The following is a 21,926-nucleotide window of genomic DNA, read 5'->3' as shown; positions in this document are numbered from 1 at the left end:
TTTTTCCACGAGTTTGAGAAGCCTGCTGCCTGCATGCTTTTCTAGTAGGCAGCATTGCTGCCAGCTCATTGGATTGGTTTAAAATAAATTTTAGTCAAGCTTATATTCACTACATGGCCATACTTTTTAGTTAGGCAGAATATCATCTGTAATAAAAATTAAAATCAGTTTAGCGGCTCCAATTGCAAGACCACTTACAAAACATGGATGCAACATCATAATTTTAAGCTTTCTACCAGCACCAATGAAGAGTTGGCAGTGACCTCACATCTAGACCCAGATGGCACTTTCATTTTACTGGCCATTGTTCCTCCTGGATTTGGGGAGGAAACCTGCACAATTTTGCTCTTGTTTTATGACTGAAATTTAGAGCATGTTTTGATTCCCTTTGCCCAACATAGCAGCAATATATGAAACGTACAGAAGTATTAACATAAAGAGCGTCCTTCTTCATTACTCCTTCTCAACCTAATAACACATTTTGGCATCTAATAAATTATGTCATTGGTTCAAAAGCCTATTTAAAAAAGCAATTGTGATAAACATCATAAACTGTATCGTCAAGCTGCATATAGTTATGTCGACGCCTTTTGCATGTTTACATGAATGTGCAGTGACTACGTGACTCCCTGTACAATCTTCTTAAAGTGGACTCATGTATAGGCACCTATAGAACGAGGCTTGTAGAAATGTTGGGGTTTTCCAGGCAACTTCCCATTTCTGATAGAGATTAGACAACTTGTGCGATTAGGATGTGTCTGCAACACACGTGTGTTTTCATACACTATTCTGGATTCCAAGCACCATGCAGAATGAAGCTACCATTATTTAAATCTATGGACTCAACTTTCAAAGAGATATGAACATAACCACCTGCTATTTTGCAGAACCATGAGCATTCCTACCCGGCACTTTCATAGGTCAGTATGCCCTATACTCATGTCTCTTTACACTGAACTTACCCACTTTTGTCATTTCATTACCTATTTCCCACAATTTGCAAAGAATTCTGAAGCAGAAATATACTTAGCTCTTTCAAAGTAGTTTGGCTTAAGTAAAAAGAATAACCAGGCTAAGTCCTAAGTTACTGCTTTTAATGGAAATATAAATTTTGTCGAAACCAGTTAAACTTGTTGCCTAGCAAATGGCATCAGCATCAGGCTTTGATGCAATGATCACAAAGGAATCACTAAAAACACCTCAACCGAGGCTCCCAAATCGGACAACTTGTGAATACGGGGAGAGATTACTATTGCGTCTCTTGAAAGTGATATAGAGGCATCAAGAAAGTGTGTTCGTCTTCTTATACTATGCATACCAGCTGGCCCTGTATGTTGGGGTCAGATGCTTAAGCCTTGATTTCCTCATCTGTACAATGGGAAGAATGACGCAACCTCATGTCACAGCCTGAAGAATAAATGACCGAAATCTATTTGAGGGCAATATTGACTGCACTTAAAACTCAACATGTTTGCTTAATTTTTGGTCCTTACCAAAAATAAGCCCCAGACCCTTTGAAATGTTTTTCTTATGATTTACACTTCTATATGTGATCATTTATCAATCCACTACTGACAGGGAGTAGGAATTTGGTTTGAGATAGTACCATACAGCATTTCACAAACCAGTTGTTGGTGTTGGTAGTGATGTGTATGTGTGTGTGTGTGTGTGTGTATGTATGTGTGTGTGTGCGTATGTATGTGTGTGTGTGTGTTTTAAATTGAGGAAAATCATGTTTCATGTACAGAACTGTCCTGGAATTTTGAGCATACAAGCTTGTTATTCCAAGCCATTTGATTAAATTTAACCACAGGAAACTCTTCCAAGTCCTAATGAAGCAGCATTTACATCTAAAAAGGGAGCCAAGCCAAAAAACATCCTTTTCTAATATCTCTGTTTCAAACATCAGACTCCAATATAAGCTCCATGGTTTTCATTTCACTAATTTTTTTTTTTTGCGTTACGCGGGCCTCTCACTGCTGTGGCCTCTCCCGTTGCAGAGCACAGGCTCCGGATGCGCAGGCTCAGCAGCCATGGCTCACGGGCCCAGCCGCTCCGCGGCATGTGGGATCCTCCCGGACCGGGGCACGAACCCGCGTCCCCTGCATCGGCAGGAGGACTCTCAACCACTGCACCACCAGGGAAGCCCTCATTTCACTTTTATACCATCTCTCTGAGCTGCTGGAAACAGTTTAAACACAACACAGGGAGTGGTGCACCAGTAGGTCTTTGGTGAAAAGGGTTGGCAGCAGTTCTACATACAGATATGTGTGCATGTGTACATACACACACACACACACACACACACACATAAATACACAAACTATAAAAATTTATTTTAAAGAAAGGCCATTAAAAAATTAGAAAACTATAGTTACTGACAGAAAATTTGAATTGGAATTCAGAAATCAGCCATATAATTTAAGACCTTTGAAATGAATGTACTTTTAGTTCATAACATAACACGTGAGAGTTCAAGACACAGATTAGGTAGAACAGGCCTTTAAAGAAAGTTAAAATTACCTTTTCATTAAGAGAGAAAAGTTTTTTTGCCTCTAAACAAACCGATACAACTTGGAAGATTATAATTTTTTCATAAAAGACACATATACTTGCACACAATTTTACTGACTGTGTCATTACTAAGTTAAATTAAGCTGTTTCAATAACTGAAGAAGTTACAACTAACCGAAACAGCCTGGACATAGAATGCGATCTTATGATATTGCCAGGTTTCCAACATCACATTTATTCCATGCGATGGTGCACTTCAGCATAATAAGCGAGGATCCTAGGATGCAGCAGACACAGAAATAACGTCAAAAGCAATTCTTCACATTTGGATCTTACCACATCAAGTGCAAATAATGAACTTAAACAGGAAAATGCAATTTGCTCCTTTTAAAGTATGCATTTTAAACTCTTGCAAAAAACAAAAAACAAAAAACCCCCACCACATTCATTTCCAACGCCTCGAGGTAAGGAGGATGGCATCTATCACAAGTGCAGAGAATGTCTGAAGGATTTAGAAGCAATCTTTCCATAATGCTTCTTTGGGTGAGGAAGTAGAGTTATGAGTTGCTCAAAATTCATAAAGATTATTAAGTTTACATCCTCACAGAAGATCTGCCACCATTGCATCTCTCAGCTAGACTGTCAGCATCCCTGCCCAACTCTACTGAGAATAGGTCTCTGGTTCAGGACATTCATTCATTTTGTGGCATTAGTGCTCCAGTGTATAAAACAAAGATTCTGTCCCATTCAAAAATCAAACAAACAGAAACAAAAAAAAAAAAACCAAATTGCCTCCAGTGGAACAAGGATACAATATCATAACTGAATTCAGGTACTCATTCTATCAATAACCCTGCATGGAAGTAACTTTAAAAGGGAAGTAAGTTTTTATTCCAGCAAGTTGATTCCAGATTATCAACTTGTGTGTCTGTGCCTGCTGGGCTATCTGAATGATTACTCTGTCCCTCAATGCCCTCAGCTATGACTGACCGGGCACCGATGGCCATGACCCCTCACGGTAAGGAAGCTTCCTAAACAACAGTGAGCTTTCCTGCTTGATGAATTCCAACCTCACAGCTCATCTAAACTGAGCCTATGGGCTTCACGGTTTTCCTTCTTACTCTCCGCATAGGTCTACGGGAAGTTATGAAACATATTTTTCTAGTCCTCCCAGGAGCAAGGCCAGGTTCACAACTTGACCTCAGAAACACAGCGGTCCTGCAAAGCCAGACAGCCTGATAGAACGGAGTATTAGTGTTCTCTGCCTGGCCCAACACAAATCATAACATGCAGCAGGGAGCAATGTTGCTTGTGGGAAATGACAAGCAAGGGATCAGTGGGAGAAAAATAATGGGATTTAATCACATAAAAATATCCCAGGCACACAGCTCCCTTTCCAACAAGCTGCCCACCTCAGGTGAGGGTACAATGTTCTTCTGAAACTAACCACTTACAATTTACAAGGGAGCTACCTAGCCAGATCTTTTGATCAGATTAAGTTATAGGATTCTGGGCACACCCAGAGATGTTCCTTCCCATCACATGAGTATATGCACCTCCTGGAATAATTTTAAACACACATACAAAAACACCTATGTACGCATCACAGATGTCTTGGATGTGTGAGAAACGATCCCAGGAACAGGGCAGGCTCATGTGAAAGACTGTCACAGACTAATTAAGGACACTGCTGCCGAAAAAGGAAGGGTGACCCTGCAGTCTTATTTACACAATTTCCAGCCAGAGGGCTGTGAAGTGGAGCCCCAGTGGGGGCATTTCTATCTGAAACCCAAGGGCACCTGCATTAAGGAAACTGGTGTAAATGAATCCCTTTGCTCAATGACAGAAGGAAAGACACCAATACTTCAATTATCTTGGTATGGAATCTATGTGCCGACCCTCTTGGATTCTACATGACAAGACACAGTTCTCTTATTTTATTATTATTATTATTATTTGCACTTCACTCTGCATTCATTTAGAAGGAGGACATTTTGTGGCAAGAACAATAAAGCTTTTTAGGCAGAAGGTAGCGATTCAAAAATTGCAAAACCTCAGCTTTCAAAAATAGCCTAAGTGACCTCTTGCAGTACTCTGGCCACTCCAGCAGGCAGGAGGCAACCCCTGTGAAGAGCGAATTCTGGCAAAGTTCTCTCTTCACAGATGATGCACAGCTTAAGCTATAATGAGTTTTTGGGTTACAAATGCTGAACGCATTAATATTCCTTGATGATAATTATCACAGTATAAGCACCTTTCCCAATGTGAGTAGCATAAAGCAACTGAAGCAGCATTTTTACTACATTTGAAACAAGCCGGAAAATGGGATTTTCTACTCTTGTAACCTGGGGTCAACATACATCAAGCATTGAATATTAAACACACCTCTAGATGAATCCCGCATCCCTTTCCTACCCCTCTGCTTCATGTATACCTAAAGCTATCTCCTTTATCCATTCTTCGTTATGAAATTCTTGATATGAACATACATGTGACATATATAATTCAAAAAAGAAATGTGTTACTCCCCAATCACGTGAATCCTATGTTTCTTCTTATGAGTATACAAATAGCACATGAGATCAGTAAGCCATGCTTTGCAGATGAGATGTGTCTCTCTGCAGTTTGAATGAATACTGTGGTCACTGGCTGCATATAAAACAGGATGAAAATTAGAATTGAGCAAACAGGCTCCTAGAAGAACCAAATGCATCACATATAAGACAAACCACATACAGCCTTTAACTTTATACTTTCGAAACTCATCATACACTTAAGCACTGAAAGGTTTACATGTGAATTCTAAGCCACCAACATGATAACAGTCATGATGTCAGCAGCATTATTTACTGGCAATAGTTCGCTAAGGATCCCGGAAACCAATTTTCACTCCAGATTAAAAGAACAATTATTGTTATTTGGATAATAACCATCAAATATCATAAGAAGAAATTGATAAAGGTGATTCATTATGCATTGTATCAGCAGTATGTGTCTAAGATTCGGTGTTTGCCTAGCATACCCCAAACGGATGCTGTATAGACTTCACTTACTATACCCCAGTTGGATTTCATAATATGCTCGGAATAAACTATAAATTGACTTTTCCTCATCTCTTTTTCTTCCTCTCTCTCTATTTAGTGAAAAAGAAAAAAATGTCTATTTTAAAGCTCAACTGATACTAGGATGGCTCAAAATCGTTACAATATAAGAGCCTCCTTTTTAAAAAGCATGCTATAATATCATTTTAAGAGTCTATGTAAATAATCCCAACAGCACTTTGACTTAACAGTGACAAAATGAAAGCCAGTTCGAACCCTTAATCCAAAGAATGGGAATTGATTTAGGTATTTTTTTAGGTGTGAATCTGCTGAGCTCATTTGTACCGTGTTAACCACACTTCATTTAGATAATATGCCACGCTATAACTGCCTCAAGTTCTGTAACATCATTTTTACTTATGTGCTGCAAAAATGTCTTCAAATCCCATTTGAATAGAAAGCAGGGTTAGGAGGGAACCTTTACTAAATATTTAACAGCCCCATCAGCTTATTAAATACTATAATGTGAGAGCCATGAAAACATGATATACAGTGCTTGCCTTTTTTCTAAAACTTAATGCTTCTGCTCATTTTGAACACTCTGCAAGCCCATTCATCAGCAGAACTGATGCATTTTAAAAAGTCCTCATTTACTAGCAGATAAATGTGGTTAGAGAACCTTTTTAGTGTAGAAATGATTGGAAACCTACTTGGTTTTACTGTGCAAAATTTGCTTTGCTCTGGCCTAGGGGAAAAAAAACCTCACAAAACATTTAAAAGGCTATTTTGAAAGAGCATGCCAAGGAACACTGTTTAAAATAAAAGAAAGTAGGGGGTGTTTTTGGTTCACAGGAATATAAATACACCAAAACAAGGCAACAGATTTACAGACAGCTGATAAAGTACATGTATTCATCGAATCTGGAAAGAGTATCTCAAATACACATCATATAATGAGATTACCCATTGTGACGTTGCTTTTGACCATGACATTGATGGCAGGTAATTTCATTTGCAACTACTCGTAATTGCATTTCTTAGAAGAACGGGTTAATACCATTTTGCATGTAGTCTGTTAAGATATTTTTAACTAAAACTATGCTTTTTTTAAAAAAAATAGTTAATCAGAAATTCTGTAGCCTGTTGCGGTGGGTAGAAAGTAGGAATTCGCTCTGAAAAGATATTTCTATTCACAAAGAGATACACTATAGTCTAATTTAAAGAACACCCCCTTAACACTGGAGGCCTGCAAAGTGAGCGTTTATCCTGTAAACACTGTAACAATGATTATCTGTCCTCCCCCGTTCTCAGTGGAGACTCTTGCTTTAGAAAATGTCTTGTGGTGACTTACTAAATTCAGGCTATTTCAATTAGTATTACTGCACATTAAAAATTAACTGCGTTACTGAGTGGATTAAGGTTTAAATTTCAATTCTACAGTATGTGCACTAGAAATGACAGCTAAAAATCAATGCTCCTTGGCCCACAACCGAAAGTGTGTACACTTGAACAGCGCGGGCCTGGCGTCACCGGCCAAGCAGTTTTAAAAGACTTGATAGTTCAATTGAAGGTGTGTCAGCTCTAATTCTGCACAGTAGCTCAGCCTTAGAAAAAGAAAAACAGAACAACAGTTGACCTAACCATTTGGAAAAACAAATGGACACAGGTACTAAAATTATGACAACAAAGGGATTAGAATTCGCATATAATTATACCCAGGCTAAAATCTTGTTCATAACTCTGTTTAATAAGAACACAGGATCCTTGACTTAAATCCACACTATCTTTTGTATTAGTTACTGAGTGACAGCAGTCGGTTGGGGGCAGGAAACAGGCTATTTTGTAGAGACATTACTACTATGTACAACGCTCGTAATAAGTTTATGTTTTGTTTTGTTTTTGGCGGTACGCGGGCCTCTCACTGTTGTGGCCTCTCTCGTTGCGGAGCACAGGCTCTGGACGCACAAGCTCAGCGGCCATGGCTCACGGGCCCAGCCACTCCGCGGCACGTGGCATCTTCCCGGACCGGGGCACGAACCCGTGTCCCCTGCATCGGCAGGCGGACTCTCAACCACTGCGCCACCAGGGAAGCCCTATTCTATGTTTTAAAGAAGCCCAAGAAGATATGGAAAATACAAATCTTTGCCTTAAACAGCGATCCTATTTCAGCCCCCTTTATAAATTATTAAATCTCTTTGGGGGAAGGGACAAATGAGTTGATCACCCTGACGACAAATTCATTACAGCTAGACGAAACGTGTGAAAAGAAATGGGTCACTTTTATTCACAGTAAATTTGTTCTTCTGAGGAGATGAAGATGGGAAACATTACAAACCAAGTCCACGGAGTAAAGGAGGATCAATAAAGGCCCACCAAGCCACCCAGGGTATCTGGGTTTGGAACTGAATGGTGATTGGTATGTGCCTAAGAGAAAAAATGCTGCCTGCAATGTTCCTTAAGATGCCCTCTGCGGTTGCACCTGCACCGGTGGCCAAGAGCAAGTTCAGGGGCAAGGGAGTAAAGGAGATGGGAAGTAATAACAACAATAAAAAGAATAATCTGTTGCAAATGGACCCCGAGGTGTAGTAGTCATCCCCATGCAACAATCACCCTTCACTGCAAGTTACTGATGCGGCTTCATTACAATACAGCATATAAAGGGGCAACGTACAACGTGCACTCTTGAAAGCTATGTGGTTTGATGCAGCACACACCACCCTAGAAGGCACTGCTCGGGGAGCCAAGTCAGATCGTACAAAAGTGAAATTACCTGTAAAAAAATTAAATAGAGATGTAACATGTGTACAGCAGCGTGATACATGGGCGGGGGGTGGAAAGACGATATAAGGTAGCAGGGAAAGGTGTTTCCTTAGTGAACTATTAAAGGCATTCCAAATTCATCTGAATTAAAACATGCTTTGAAGAGGTAACAACTTTTAGCTTTGTTAGAAGGAAAAGATAAAGGATATGATGTGTCCTGTTTGGGAAATAGAAACTGGCACTCTGTTTCCTATTCTGATTCTTCATAAAATGAACTTAAACCATGTTCTTAGGTGAACTCTAATACGGCACATTCAGGCTACTATTATGCAAAAGAAGAACACAATTCGTTTCTCCCATTCTGGCCTGGCTGTAGTTCAAAGTCTTACTTTTCAGTCAGTGCCCAGAAGATGCTGAAGCAACGTGTTAAGGCAAAAAAAGAGATTCTTTCCTCACTGAGGATCACTGAGTATGTCATTGGTTAATTCTTGTTCTATGATCCTCATTAACATGACTCTCAAGTTTCTGGTTATCATATCTGAAATATTAAGACATAATAACTATGAAGGTGCAGGTAATTGGATATTAACCAGAACATACTTGACTGGGCAGGAGGTAGGGCCCTGCTTAAACTAATCCTGAAATATATTAATCACCAATTAATGAAAGGGTTTCGAATTCATTTTCTATTATAGAACACCTCCGAGTATCTAAGCTTTTTCTAACAGAATGACTTGGAATAACAGCATAGAAATAAAGAATGTGGCCATTTGATGGTGGGCCTGAATTAATTCTTTACAGCCTGTTGTCAGGTAATCATGAACAGTATAGTTAAAGCCTTGATTACAGTTACGAAGCCTGATGCAGAGAAGAGGGGATACTTTTCAGTGTTCGGCGGCCTTCGTTTAAATTCCAAATTTTTTTCCTTTAAATGGCAGAGCCATAGCTAAATATTTCACCAGAGAGCTGTCATAATATTATCTGAGTCTTTCAGCCTAAGCAGACTGTAGCCCTCCAACCTAACAACAGATGTACTCTTAAAATAAAAACCAATTAATGGGAGCCAGAGAGATCCAGCAGGGGCATGCTTTTGTACATAGTAAACAGGAAGTAGTAAGAAGGTGATGAATATATTGAGGGATAAAAACCCTCACTAAGTGGTGTTTGAAAAGTCACCACCACTTAGATGGAAATAAAGTAATGCTGAGAAAAGAAAATGGAAAAAGAGGAAAAGAAAACAGAAAGAGGAACATAGAGGAAAGGAAAGTCATATTTCTCTAAAATCCACGGGGCTGTGAGATTGTGTCTGATGTGTCACAGATGTTCTCCTAGTTTGGTTGTAAAAGCCCCCACTAAGCTCCCTAGAAAAACTTCTGTACCTATTTCACTGAGTTAGAGAAATTGCTACCAAAATGCTGTTCATCTTATAAAAAATTTCCAAGTACAGTATCCTCACAAAGAAATTCTAATATCTTTTCCAACTTAAAAGGTGTGCCCCCCAGATTCTCTGAAAAAAACTTACATTTTCATATACAAACTACTATATATAAAATAGATAACCAATAAGAACCTACTGTATAGCACAGGGAACTCTACTCAATACTCTGTAATGGCCTATATGGGAAAAGAATAAAAAAAAAAGAGGGGATATATGTATATGTATAGCTAATTCACTTTGCTGTACACCTGAAACTAACACAACATTGTAAATCAACTATACTCCAATAAATTTTTTTTTTTAAATGACATTTTTAAGTCAGAGAAGACAAGGCGTTTGGATGAATGCAATGGAAGCAAGGGACTGAAATGATGCCATCTCTGTTTTTCCTGCCTTTAGTCACTTAATTTGATGAAAATAGTTAAGAAAACTCCTGTTATCTCCGGGTTTTTTAAAAATTTCTGTTCTTTGTTGAATTTAATTTTAATAATTCTTAAATAAGCACTCACGGCAGATGAACTAAGATACACAGGCATGTCAGCCCTTTTATCAACAATTTCGCCATAGAAATACACAAACATTTCAATGGCTCTTCATTAGCAAACAAATCAACAAGTGATATTTTAATGCCTGACTTTATTCCATCTCTGTGGGGACCGTCGTTGAGAGTGTGATGTACAGTACAGAGAAAGGAATCATCAGCCACAGCGTCCCAGGGCTCTCTCCATTGAGGACTTCGAAGCCTCTGCTTAAAGAGTGCATTTAATTGACTGATAGACAGTAGCTTCTTTGTTCACAGAAGACAGCGAAGTAATGGCAGCTTGAAAATCGTACCATCTACAGGGTCTCCTGAGACTAGTAACAGGGGGATATGTGTCAGGAATAAATAAATAATCTAATTATTAAGCCACTTCCTGTCAAGTTAACTCCAATTTGTTGGCTTTTGAAGGCAACAAAACGAGGCATTTTTCCTCATTATGCTTCTCTTTTTATACCAGTGGTAATCACAGGCGGATTAAAGGGTGCCTGATTGGTTTTTTTGTCAAGGAACTGAGAAGCAGCCAACAGTACAGAAAAACAGAGTTGGGGTTAGAAGAAATTTCATGCTTGTCTCCTTTCCAGCTCCCTAACAGCCCACACGGCTGCCCCATACAGAGCCGCCAGCTGTACAGCAAATGTGTACCCCTCCAACTGAGGCCTGCTGGGCCACAGGCGCCATCCTGAGAGCCGTGAGATACCTTGCAATCTTGGCAGGTAGCTACTGCTGTCATAGGCATAATTCTAAAGGTGACCTAGGAAGCCCTATCAGCTCACCAAATGCAACAATATGAGCAGCTGAAGTTCAACGCCTACTCTCCATATTGGCTCCCTTTCCTTTGTTTACTGCTATGATTGGCCCCCCCCAGTAGGAAATAACCTATGGAAATAGGTCATCAGAGACCTTTTCTTTTTATGTGTCTGAGCCGATCCTGTGGAAATAGGTCACGAAGCCTATGCGTATGTGGGCCTGTGTGTGTGCGGGGATTGGGGATGCATCTTTTTATCTTTTGCTGATGACTTTCCCTGCCCTCCATTGAGAAATGTTTTGCAAACTTCATGCAGAAACAGACACCCACACTTGATAAACAATATATCAAACTGGTGAGTGGAAACGGATATGCCCGTGGCATATTCTACTGCAAGTCAAAGGAGAGGACAAAAACAGAGCCAGAAGCCCTACCAACGTCTCTCAGACAGTCACATGGAACCTTCTATCTGCCACAGACTCTGCCCAGCGTCTCTGTTTGGAGCTTAGGAAGGAAGGCTGGCATCCCGTAATTCTTCTTGGGAACAACGTTCTTCTGAGGTCTCTTTTAGGACGATGTGTTCTAAAAAGTAACAAGAAACTGTATCTTCCATCTGTCAGTGGGCTCAGTGAAAACCCCCAGGCTCACAGAAAATTAGCATCAGGAGAAATGTCTAAGAGGCTTTCTTAGGCGCTTGTAAATTAGAAACTCCACTAACTGCAAGTATTTTTACTCTTGTAAATCAAAGCTGCTAGGTGCAGGCTAAAACACAAAACAAGGATAAACACCCTGATTTGTCTTTTAAAAGCTTAACACTGAAATAACAGAGAGGCTCAAAGATTTCCTTGAAAAGTTGCTTCCGAAATAAGAATCCAAATAATCAGGATGAGCTCTTGAAAACTGTATCTTATTCCAAACAGGTTATTTTTTCTTTGAAAAGATCCTTTTGCTTTCATATTAAATTGTCTTTGTTTTTAGAAAGGCTCATGGTAGCGGAGCTTGATAATTTCCTGTGCCACCACTTTGCACTTGGTAAACAGTGTAGCTATGTTTTCTATTTATGCCTGCGTATGTCCTTTCTAAATACGTCTTGAATTTTTGTTAAATTGTGCAAATAATTAAACCCTCTTCATATTTACAGTCTGCTTCACTGGTACCATGAATTCTGTTTTCAGTTACCGTCTGCAAATTCCCTCTCTGAACAATTTCATACGAAGCAATAACACTTCATTTTACATACGTTTTATCTGATGTCCCCATACAGAGCTGTCAGCTGTACAGCAAATGTGCGGTTCTCAAACTGAGGCCTACCAGGCCACAGGCGCCATCCTGAGAGCTGTGAGGCACCTTGCTGTCACTGGCAAGCTTCCTTGCTGTCACTGTGACCATCATTCCATACTTCATACAACTTAAAATCATCTGATTATTAGAATGTGTGGCCCACACTCCATTTTACCGTTTATTTAATCTATCCCCACATCACACATTTGTTTAAATGTTTTGGCTGCTTTACAAATCATGCAGCCATCTGCACGGTAGGTGTGACACCATTTTTTAGACAAAAGTTACGTGGCAAACAAAGATAAAGTCATTTGAAATGCTTTGGTGTTTGTTATTCTGCCTGGTTCACTTGGACCAACTCTAAGAAATAAATAGAATTATCTGTGTAAATCGATGAACATCTATAAAAAACAACACCCAGCAGAACGCAGACCTTGCTCCATTACCTACGTTAATATCATGACAGCTGAGGAGAGATGACCTGGCCCACTTCTCATCTCTCCTGTACAGATGGCTATTAAAGAGAAAGTATCCCTTTTGTATGGTCCATGTAGAGACCCTTTATGGGCTTTTCAAATAAGCCAGCATTGCCCACATGAGGGTAGCTTTCTGCTACCATTAAACTGCCCAGATTTCATCTTTTTTAATTCAGCTCCGGATGAAACAAGCCAGTATTTCAACATATTTAACACCAAATGCTTGTTTCTTACTTCCCCGAGTTTTGTAAGCAATCAACTGAAGATGACTTAAAAAAAAAAATTCAATAGTCTTCTCATTTAGAATTCATGTCAACTCCAGAGAACCTAAGGACAGTGCAGGTGGACACCTATCTATACACCCACACATACATGCACTACTGTAGATTCATTCTATTCATTTTTTTTAAAAAAGCAGCCAATGAAAGCTGAGAGTGTAAAGTGCAACATGGTTCTTTATCTCCCTACGCAGAGATCCATATCTTTGGATATTTCCCCTTCAGACCCATAAAATCCAAAACCATTATAGGCCTCAAAATATTGGTTTTAGTCTATTCTAAAGCAAGAGCACTCAAGCTGAAATGTTTCAGAGGTGATGCTGAATGTCACTGAACTATAATGAAGATTAGTACGTAGCGCATCATCCACTAAAGAAATGGAAATGCCATTTGTGACCCTGGGCACCAAAAAAATTGCAGAACATACGGATGTCACCTGCCACAAGCACAGACTAAAATTCCACCACACTGTACAAAACTGGCCTATGCATTCCTTTTGGCTTGATATCAGTCCTTCATAGCATGTGTAACATAATACATGGGTAGAGATATCTTCCCACATGCACTGTGGAAAGCTTGAATCTTTTCATGATCTTTTAAAAATTGTAACTATCGGGCTTCCCTGGTGGCACAGTGCTTGAGAGTCCGCCTGCCGATGCAGGGGACACGGGTTTGTGACCCGGTCCGGGAAGATCCCACATGCCGCGGAGCGGCTGGGCCCGTGAGCCATGGCCGCTGAGCCTGCGCATCCGGAGCCTGTGCTCCTCAACGGGAGAGGCCACAACAGTGAGAGGCCCGTGTACCGCCAAAAAAAAAAAAAAAAAATTGCAACTATCCATAAAGCACTGAGTATTAGAGATTTGAATAAAAATAGTTAATACCTATGCATCTGTGTTTTTGTATTAGTTGTCATTCATAGTCCCAAATTCTAGCTTTGCTTTTCTAAGAGATAAATACGTTTGCTTCATCCAAATACTCTAAGCATCGCCCTTGATCTGGGACATGTTTGTTAATGACTATTTGTGGATTTTCCTATTTTTTCGCAAAAGAGTGTACTCTGCCACCTTAGATACAATTTTGCTATTACATCACTCGTCTTTCTGATCAGATGAAAAACAGGAAAAAAAATTATTAAGTAATCATCTCTAAGTCAATTTTTAACAATTCTTAGGTAAATGGTTTATATTCATTCCCTTCATATTCTCCATATGAGAACTATGAAAGTAAGGGCTGGAAATAGCCATAGCTATATAATGACCACTTGTCCGCCAAAGGCCATGACTGTAGCCATCAATTCCAAGGATAATGGTATTTCTCCCCTTTGATCATTTCTTTGTCAAGCTAACTGGCCTTCGATGGTGAGCTTACTGCCGGTTGTCTACCACCAGCCGCTCGCAATTTGCTCCCTCTGTTTCATGAGACAGTTGTCTGTGGCTGTTTGGAACACATTGGTCTCTTTGGGGATTTGTGCACTAGTTGCAATGCCAACCTCCGTAGTGATCGAAATTTCTTTCTAACTAAAATAGATAATTAGAGGCTGGTAACTATTGGTCAAGAATTATCAGAGTGAAAAAATTAAGCTTCTCATAAAGAGTTCTTGGCAATGTCATCTCTTTGTATCGTCGCATGCTTAACAACCCTTTATTCAGAGCACTTACAAATTTGCTCTACTGCTGTTGAACCTCATAATTTTATATGAGGCAATCCCTTTCCTGGGTTAAACACATTTACATTCTCTGGTCCCATCACGATCTGTGCTAATCCATACCAAATAATAATAACAACAATGATAATAATAATAACAGAAATCTCAAAGAGAAAAAAAACAATAAATATTTACTGTGCTGATAAGAAGAGACAAGTGAATAATGAGTTAAAGGACACAGTGCACAATGGCTCCTTTCTGTATTTTCAGGTCAAAAGCCAATGTAAACTATGTGAAAGGAACAAAGGAAGACAAGAAAACATTTCTCATCTGTGCAGACTTTAAAAGAGGGAAATCTTTTCCCCAGGAAAGCTGTTAAAATGTTTCGTAGCTCTTTGTGTGTGTGTGTGTGTGTGTGTGTGTGTGTGTGTGTGTGTGTGTGTAAAGAAGAAGAGAAGAGAAACCTCTAAATAGCCACTGGTCTGATTTCTTACTGAAACTGTCTCAAAATGCAATCCAGACTGAGGTTTTCTTTTTTTCCTTAATAGACATAAGTCAAATCCCGAATGCATTTTTATTGAGTAATTATTCCTGCAACTCAAACCATGTGTTCACACCTAGCTGCAAAATGGCACTTATGCAGAGCATCTCCAGTGTATACCTGGTAGAAACACTGATGGTTTTCCTTTCACAAATGCCCCTGGCCAAAAGCCTGAGACTAGCATATCCGGAAAGAAGCGTGGAGGTTCCCTGACATTGAAATTGCATTAAAATACGTGGGCTACGTAGAAGCAAATGCAAATGACTTGGTCAAAGAAGGGATTTAAAGTTACACCTCACTGAGTCAACTGCAGACCTTGTTTTCCATCAGGTGACATAATCTTTCAGCAGACTGACTGAAATGGAAAACAAAATCTGTAAAAACACTATAGACCCTCTTAACAAAAAGAGTAAGAGGCTTTTCAGATAGCCTCTAATCTCTCTTCCCTGCTAAATGTCTGGTTGAGATTATTTTTTGATTAGACAAAAAACATACAAAGATACACAACCTAAAAATACCTACCCTCAACGGAGGTATTTTAGCCAACAAAATCATGCTGCCTGCCTCATCTGAAAAACTAAGCATCACACTGGGATTTTAAAAAGGGATATCTTAGCCTTTGTGACATCCTCCCCTTACACATTCTCTCTCTCTAGATATTAACAATGTGGAGGAAGTGTAGGGACTTGGATGCATGGTCAACAGATGTACCAATTAAATGGATACTATTCATTTGTTTGGGCCTCAAGTGCAAGAGAATTACATATTTTATTATTAAAAAAAGCATGAATATTAACTAAGTAGGCCCTCTGTGAAAAGGAACAGAATTTGCTTCTCTGATGGAAGGTGAATTGTTAAACGCTCAGATCCCAAGAGGAGATGAGTGTCATATTAATCCACCATAAGGTAGAGGGGGGAAAGCTTTGGGAAAGCACTAATGATGCAAGGAATATTAAGAGAAATACTAAGGGAAAGGTATAAAGCAATTTAGAAAAAGGACCAGGACAAACCAATGAACGTTTTGGACAAATGATACTAAAGTCAAAAATTCCTCTCACGCTCAACATTCCATTCAGATTCTATGTGTGCAAGAGAACATTAATACTGTGTTGAAAATATATTCCATTTGTTCATCTGGGCCCTGGGATAAATAATAAATCCAGAACCAGAAACATGTTTACACAGAATAAAACTAATCAGAAGCACAACGATTCACTAACTTTTCCACAGGCTGCAAACTTCCAAGAAATATTCTCACTAAAGCCCATGTAAAACTGTAGCATAAAGCAGAACCATTAACGACTCTCACCAGTAAACTCTACTCAAGAAATAAAGAGATGGAAAATATTAACACTCATTATCTGGAAAGAAGAATTCATTTTTTCTAACCCATGCCGCCCCCGACACCAAGTGCATTTTGAAAGTTTATATAGAGTATTTTTTTGGAATCCAAAATAGAAAGGAAAATAGAAGAAACATTTCAATCTCTCTTACACATTGTCATTATCTTCTAAACACTCAGTAAAACTGTCAATGTTATTCTGGCACATTTAATGTATAAGAATAGGCCATTTAATGTATAAGAAAATCACTAATAATATTAGTACTTAAATCTGGAAAATATAGAGATAAAGTGACCAATATTTTAGACCAATATTTTAGCTCTTAGGTATATGTTGCATTTTGCATAATTAAGCAGTTAGTCTTTTATAAACCATAATCCTCCTAAAGACCATCATTTGAAAACTATACAGCAAATCTTATTGAAAACCTATTAATAAAGTTTCCAACATACTTTTGACTTCATTTTCATTAATATCTACAAGAGCATTAGAAGTTTTGTTATAGCTGCTTTTCAGGATCCGTAACTATAGCTGGAGCAACCCTTCTACTGTACGTTCTCAGAATGCAGCTGATTAGTGTATGATAAAACTTGTTTACCCCAGAAAATGAGTTCAGAGTCTAAAATGTTGAATTTTCTTTCCTTTCTTAGAGTCTGATAGTAGGAGACCATGAGGTTGATCAGACTTTTAAAATACTATATCACGATTATTTACAGTATTATAAAACACCACGAAAGGAGTATGAAATAAAAAACTCTCATAGTGTAAAAACACAAACGAATGACAAAAATAGTATAAAGTAATAGCAATTGCCATTTTACTAGCAGAAAAAGATCTGCTTGATAAAGTTTAATTGGCTGGTAAAATTCTTAGTGTTATTACTAAGTGCTTATCAAATTAAAAACATAGGAGGTAACCCCAGAGGAATTAAGGGATAATGGGACAATATGAGTAAGTGAAAAAATTATCCTTTTAGTTCTAGCCCATGCAATAAATGCAAAATCCCTGAAAACAGTGGCTTAGAGCGACTTCAGAGATCTTTACCCAAACTGCTTTTACAAAGATCTTTGTAAAATTTGGTGGGGAATAAAAAATGATGACTGAATTCTTTATGTGATCGCTATGATAATGATTATTTCCAGGCTGTTGAAACCATACATATAAAATTATTTTACGGCAATTTAAATTATTTATGTTTCCCTATCACAAAAACTCACCACTCTACATTTTGATACAGATGCTTAAGCAACACACAGCACTGCCATTACCATAATAACTTCTGAAATTAAAACCTGTCTAAAACTCTATGGAAAGCTAACATCCAGTTCATTAACCATTCCTGTTAGTCTTCAATAATGCAAAAATGATTAGAAGTTTAATTTGTTAATCACCTGTGTTTTGACTGGCAGTAGATACATAATCCTCTCCAGAAGTCTAAACTAGCCCTTGCAGAAAATAAAATGTGCTAATGTCTTATCAGGCCTAATAATAGTAATAAAAAATCAATCATGCTTAGGTAAACCATTGATGGTTGAACAATTAATTCATCTTTAACTCTGCTTAATTATATAGGCACTGACGTACACAAGGAGGAGAAAAATCTATGGGTAATAATGTTTAGAGTGTCACTCACCAATCATGTGATTTGCAACATGCACCTGAATATCCCATTCATTGTAGAAAACCATCTGACACTTGATGCACTGATAGGTCTTCTTCTGAGAAAACAAGCATAAACAGAATTACTTAGACACATGCATTTTTTTAAATTTTAATTTAAATTAAAAAAAAACCCAACCCTACCTACTCACAACATTTTCTTGAGACCTTGGTCTTATATATGTTGTTAACCAAGCTTCTGTGAGGCCACTTGGGCAAAATTCTATGTCCTTACTATGACCTTATGGCTTGATCCTAACACTATGCTTTTAGTTGCAAACAGCTGGAAGAAATGAGGGCACATAATTCTGTCATAATATATGTTTAAAGATACCTAAACTCAAAAACAGAAGTTGGTATTAAAAAAATATCTGTAACACATGGCTGAGTTTCAGAAACCGATGTCTTTGAAGATCAGGCAAACTTTCATTCTGACCAACATAACTGTAGTGTTTCTAGATATTCTTAAGTAAAATAGCCAATAAGTTAAGATTCACAAAATGTAGCTAAGAGATTTAGAGATGATCATTTTTAGGTGAAGTATGAAATTTAGATGATGTTTCAGAAATTGCTAAGTACTAGCATTTAAATACATATCTTCTATAAAGAAATCATGTCATATTGAACATTCTAATACCATTTTATCATTTTACACAAAAGTCTTGTGAATAGAACAGGATTTATTATAATTCTTGTATCATAAATAAAGAAACTGAGGTCCAGAGAAGTAGAAAAATGTGCCTGATGTCACAGTGCCACACAGCTGGGAAGAGAAATAAGCTCTCTTGATTCTAAATGCAAGGCTCTCTGATAAAGGCAGCTTTTATGATTTCACATCTTTATTATTGTGTCCCCTATACAGCTCAGTACATATTAGATGAACTCAATAAGTAAAGTACTGCTTAAGTTTTCCAGAACACAGTTACATAAATGCCTTTATGATGAAACTTGATATTTATAATTAAAAACCACCTTGGAAAACAAAATAAAGCCTTATGAAATAATCCATTTGAAACGCTCCCAAAAGTGAGAAAATAACATTTGTAAAATCACATCAATGACAGTTTGTTAAGGCATTCTTATAGAATTATCACTTCATCAGCAGTCATATAAAATTGTTTTACAAAGAGTAGCAACAGAAAATATCAGTCTGTCGATTGCAATTAATTTTAAAGAACTCAACAAAATCAAAGTTAAGCACAAAAGTGTAAATGCTGTTAACGTAAAGTTTTCTTAATTATTGTCACTTAACGTAGTATTTGCTTCCGAAACAGAGGATGGTATTCCTTGAAAAACACAGCAGTGCAGGCATATTTCCAGTGGAAGTTTTCTATATAATCTAACAGGCTTTGTACATTAGGCATGTTGTGAATTGAGTGTGCTAGGTCTAAATCTAACACGGACTTAAAAAACCCTGACAATCACCAAGGAAGATTTACTGCGCTGAGCTGTTTACAAGATGCTTTTGATGGTAATATATAGAGCAACATGTGTTGCGTAAATAACATCTATCCCTTTTTTAACAATATTTCCCTTTAGAACTAGTTAGAAAATATTTCTTACTCCCAGATGACCTACATTATATATTGTTTATTAGCATACTTCCAGCATTATTCCTGATATGTGACCTTGCAGAACAACAAAGAAACATAAACTTAATGGCTAGTCTTTTCTCTTGTTGGCAGAGTAAAACATACAATATGTCGAAAACTGTCTCCAAAAATGATGACTGATGAATATGTTGGCAGAATATACTGGGGCTTTTTTTTTTTTTCCTGGTCTAATAATAAAGAATAAAATGACTTGACAAGCCAAAATAATAAAATACCAGCACTTACTATTGCCTTCAAAATGAACTGACACGTTTGAAGATCTATGTTTATAAGTTTTCTATTATCATTGAAAGAAAATGCTTTTGTCACTACTGATAATTCAAATACTAATGCTACTCTTAGGACAACGTCCAAAATGTTACTTTCTATTCTTATTAACAAAGTCATATTCTGATCTACAAGCTCCTAAATTTGGGGTTAGGTGGAGTAAGAATTTAATGTGATCGAAAACAATATACCATGGTCTTAAAATGTTGCAGCTTAAACTTCATCTCACTGTACATCTCACATTTCCCAAATGCAAAGCAGTGATACACCAATTGGGATGTGCTGTAGTTTTCTTTTTAAAGCCATGGTATAAAATTCAAATTAAAAAAAAAAATTTAAATGACCTTTAAAACATTCCTTATTGTAATTATAGGCTCTTTGCAAAATATTTGAAAGACCCCTGCCTGCCCGCTTCTCCCCCATACACCATCTTTAAGTAACGTGGTTATAACCTCTGAAAGTGTTGGCCTTGCGGCGCTCACTCCCTTGGAGGTAAGGCCATTCCAGCTCTGTACAGCTGAGGTTATGAAGGAATTCTTCCTCATTCTAGGCCCAAATCGACTTTTCACCCATTGGTCCTAATGCTAGGCTCTGTAGCTATAAAGAACAGGCTGAACTTCTTGTCTAAAATGACAGTGACATGATGAACCCTTTTTCAGACTGAAAATAGAGTTATGGTGTAAGAAATGCTTTGAGCAACTTTCACTATCCCCGTTACTTTCTTCCAAGTCAATCTTTTAACCAACAGAACCCCAAATTAAGCATAATACTCCAGGGGTGCCCTGACCTGTGCAGAGTACAGGACTGTCACCTCCCTTAGAACAGCTGCTTCCATCTACATAGAAGACAACAACAAAAAAAAAGTCAACTGAGATCATTTCTTTTAAAAGCAGATAAAAGTAGAAACAGAACTTCCATTGTTTGGGTCCCAGATTGGCCTTTATCAACGCTTAAGTTGTCAATTTACTTGAAATGCTAATTTAGTACAATTTTTAAAAGAGACTTTTTTTCATTAGCCTTTTTTAATGTGCTACTTGGGAGTGGGGTTGTCATTTCCTGATTGTTCTCTTTTGTTTTCTGATACTGATAGATGTAATTATCAAGGATACAACTTTTTCCCAGCACCTCATTATTTTTGATTGATTTTGAGAACAATTTAAATGTGCCTTTTTGACACTCTTGTTTTCAGTGATACTCTGGTTAAGGTACTCAGAGACTTTCAGAAAAGATCATCTCATAAGTTAAAAAAAAAAATGATTAGGATCTCTAATAATGTATACTTTAAAAAACCACATTATTCTGATTAACCTCCCTCCCCATTCAATCTATATTCCATTAGGACTTAGGCTTCACATTTAGCCTCATCGAATTAAAAAAAAATTATACTTTGTAGTTGTAATTACTTTGATTTTTTTAAAAACAAAACACTGAGTGTAAAAAAAAAAAATCAATGAGTCCACAGCAATCCTCAAAAACAGAAAAGGAAAAAAATTCCAGTTGCCACCATCGAAGTGACTATTACATGAACCTCTTGTCCTGCAAATTGGTAATTAAAGGCACAGAGCACCATGATTTTTCAGGAGGTAGTGTAGTTCATGCCTTTTTGATGAGGGAAAGCTCTTTTTTACCGAAGGCTGACAGTAAGGGATGACAAAATTAGAAATTCACCATTCTTCAATGCCAATAAAATGGTCCAGGATAATCATTAATGGATGCTAAAACTATTAGGAGAAAGGTTAGTCTCAGAGACACAATTTTCATCCTTTGATAACAGCAAAGAGAAA

General features: G+C 37.8%; 1 protein-coding gene across 1 annotated transcript in view; it reads right to left on the bottom strand.

The window, feature by feature from the left end:
* Window positions 1-21,926, bottom strand: part of ZNF521 (zinc finger protein 521) — a 282,046-nt gene that overhangs the window by 114,451 nt on the left and 145,669 nt on the right. Inside the window, exon 4 of the mRNA XM_065889774.1 lies at window positions 18,237-18,321. Within this exon, the coding sequence (XP_065745846.1) occupies window positions 18,237-18,321 (85 nt within the window). The remainder of the gene's footprint in view (window positions 1-18,236; window positions 18,322-21,926) is intronic.

Source organism: Phocoena phocoena, chromosome 13 (genome assembly GCF_963924675.1).
Source record: "Phocoena phocoena chromosome 13, mPhoPho1.1, whole genome shotgun sequence".
In the NCBI taxonomy this organism is placed as follows: Eukaryota; Metazoa; Chordata; class Mammalia; order Artiodactyla; family Phocoenidae; genus Phocoena; species Phocoena phocoena.
Note: the sequence above shows the minus strand (reverse complement) of the source record. Positions and strands in the feature narration are given on the sequence as shown.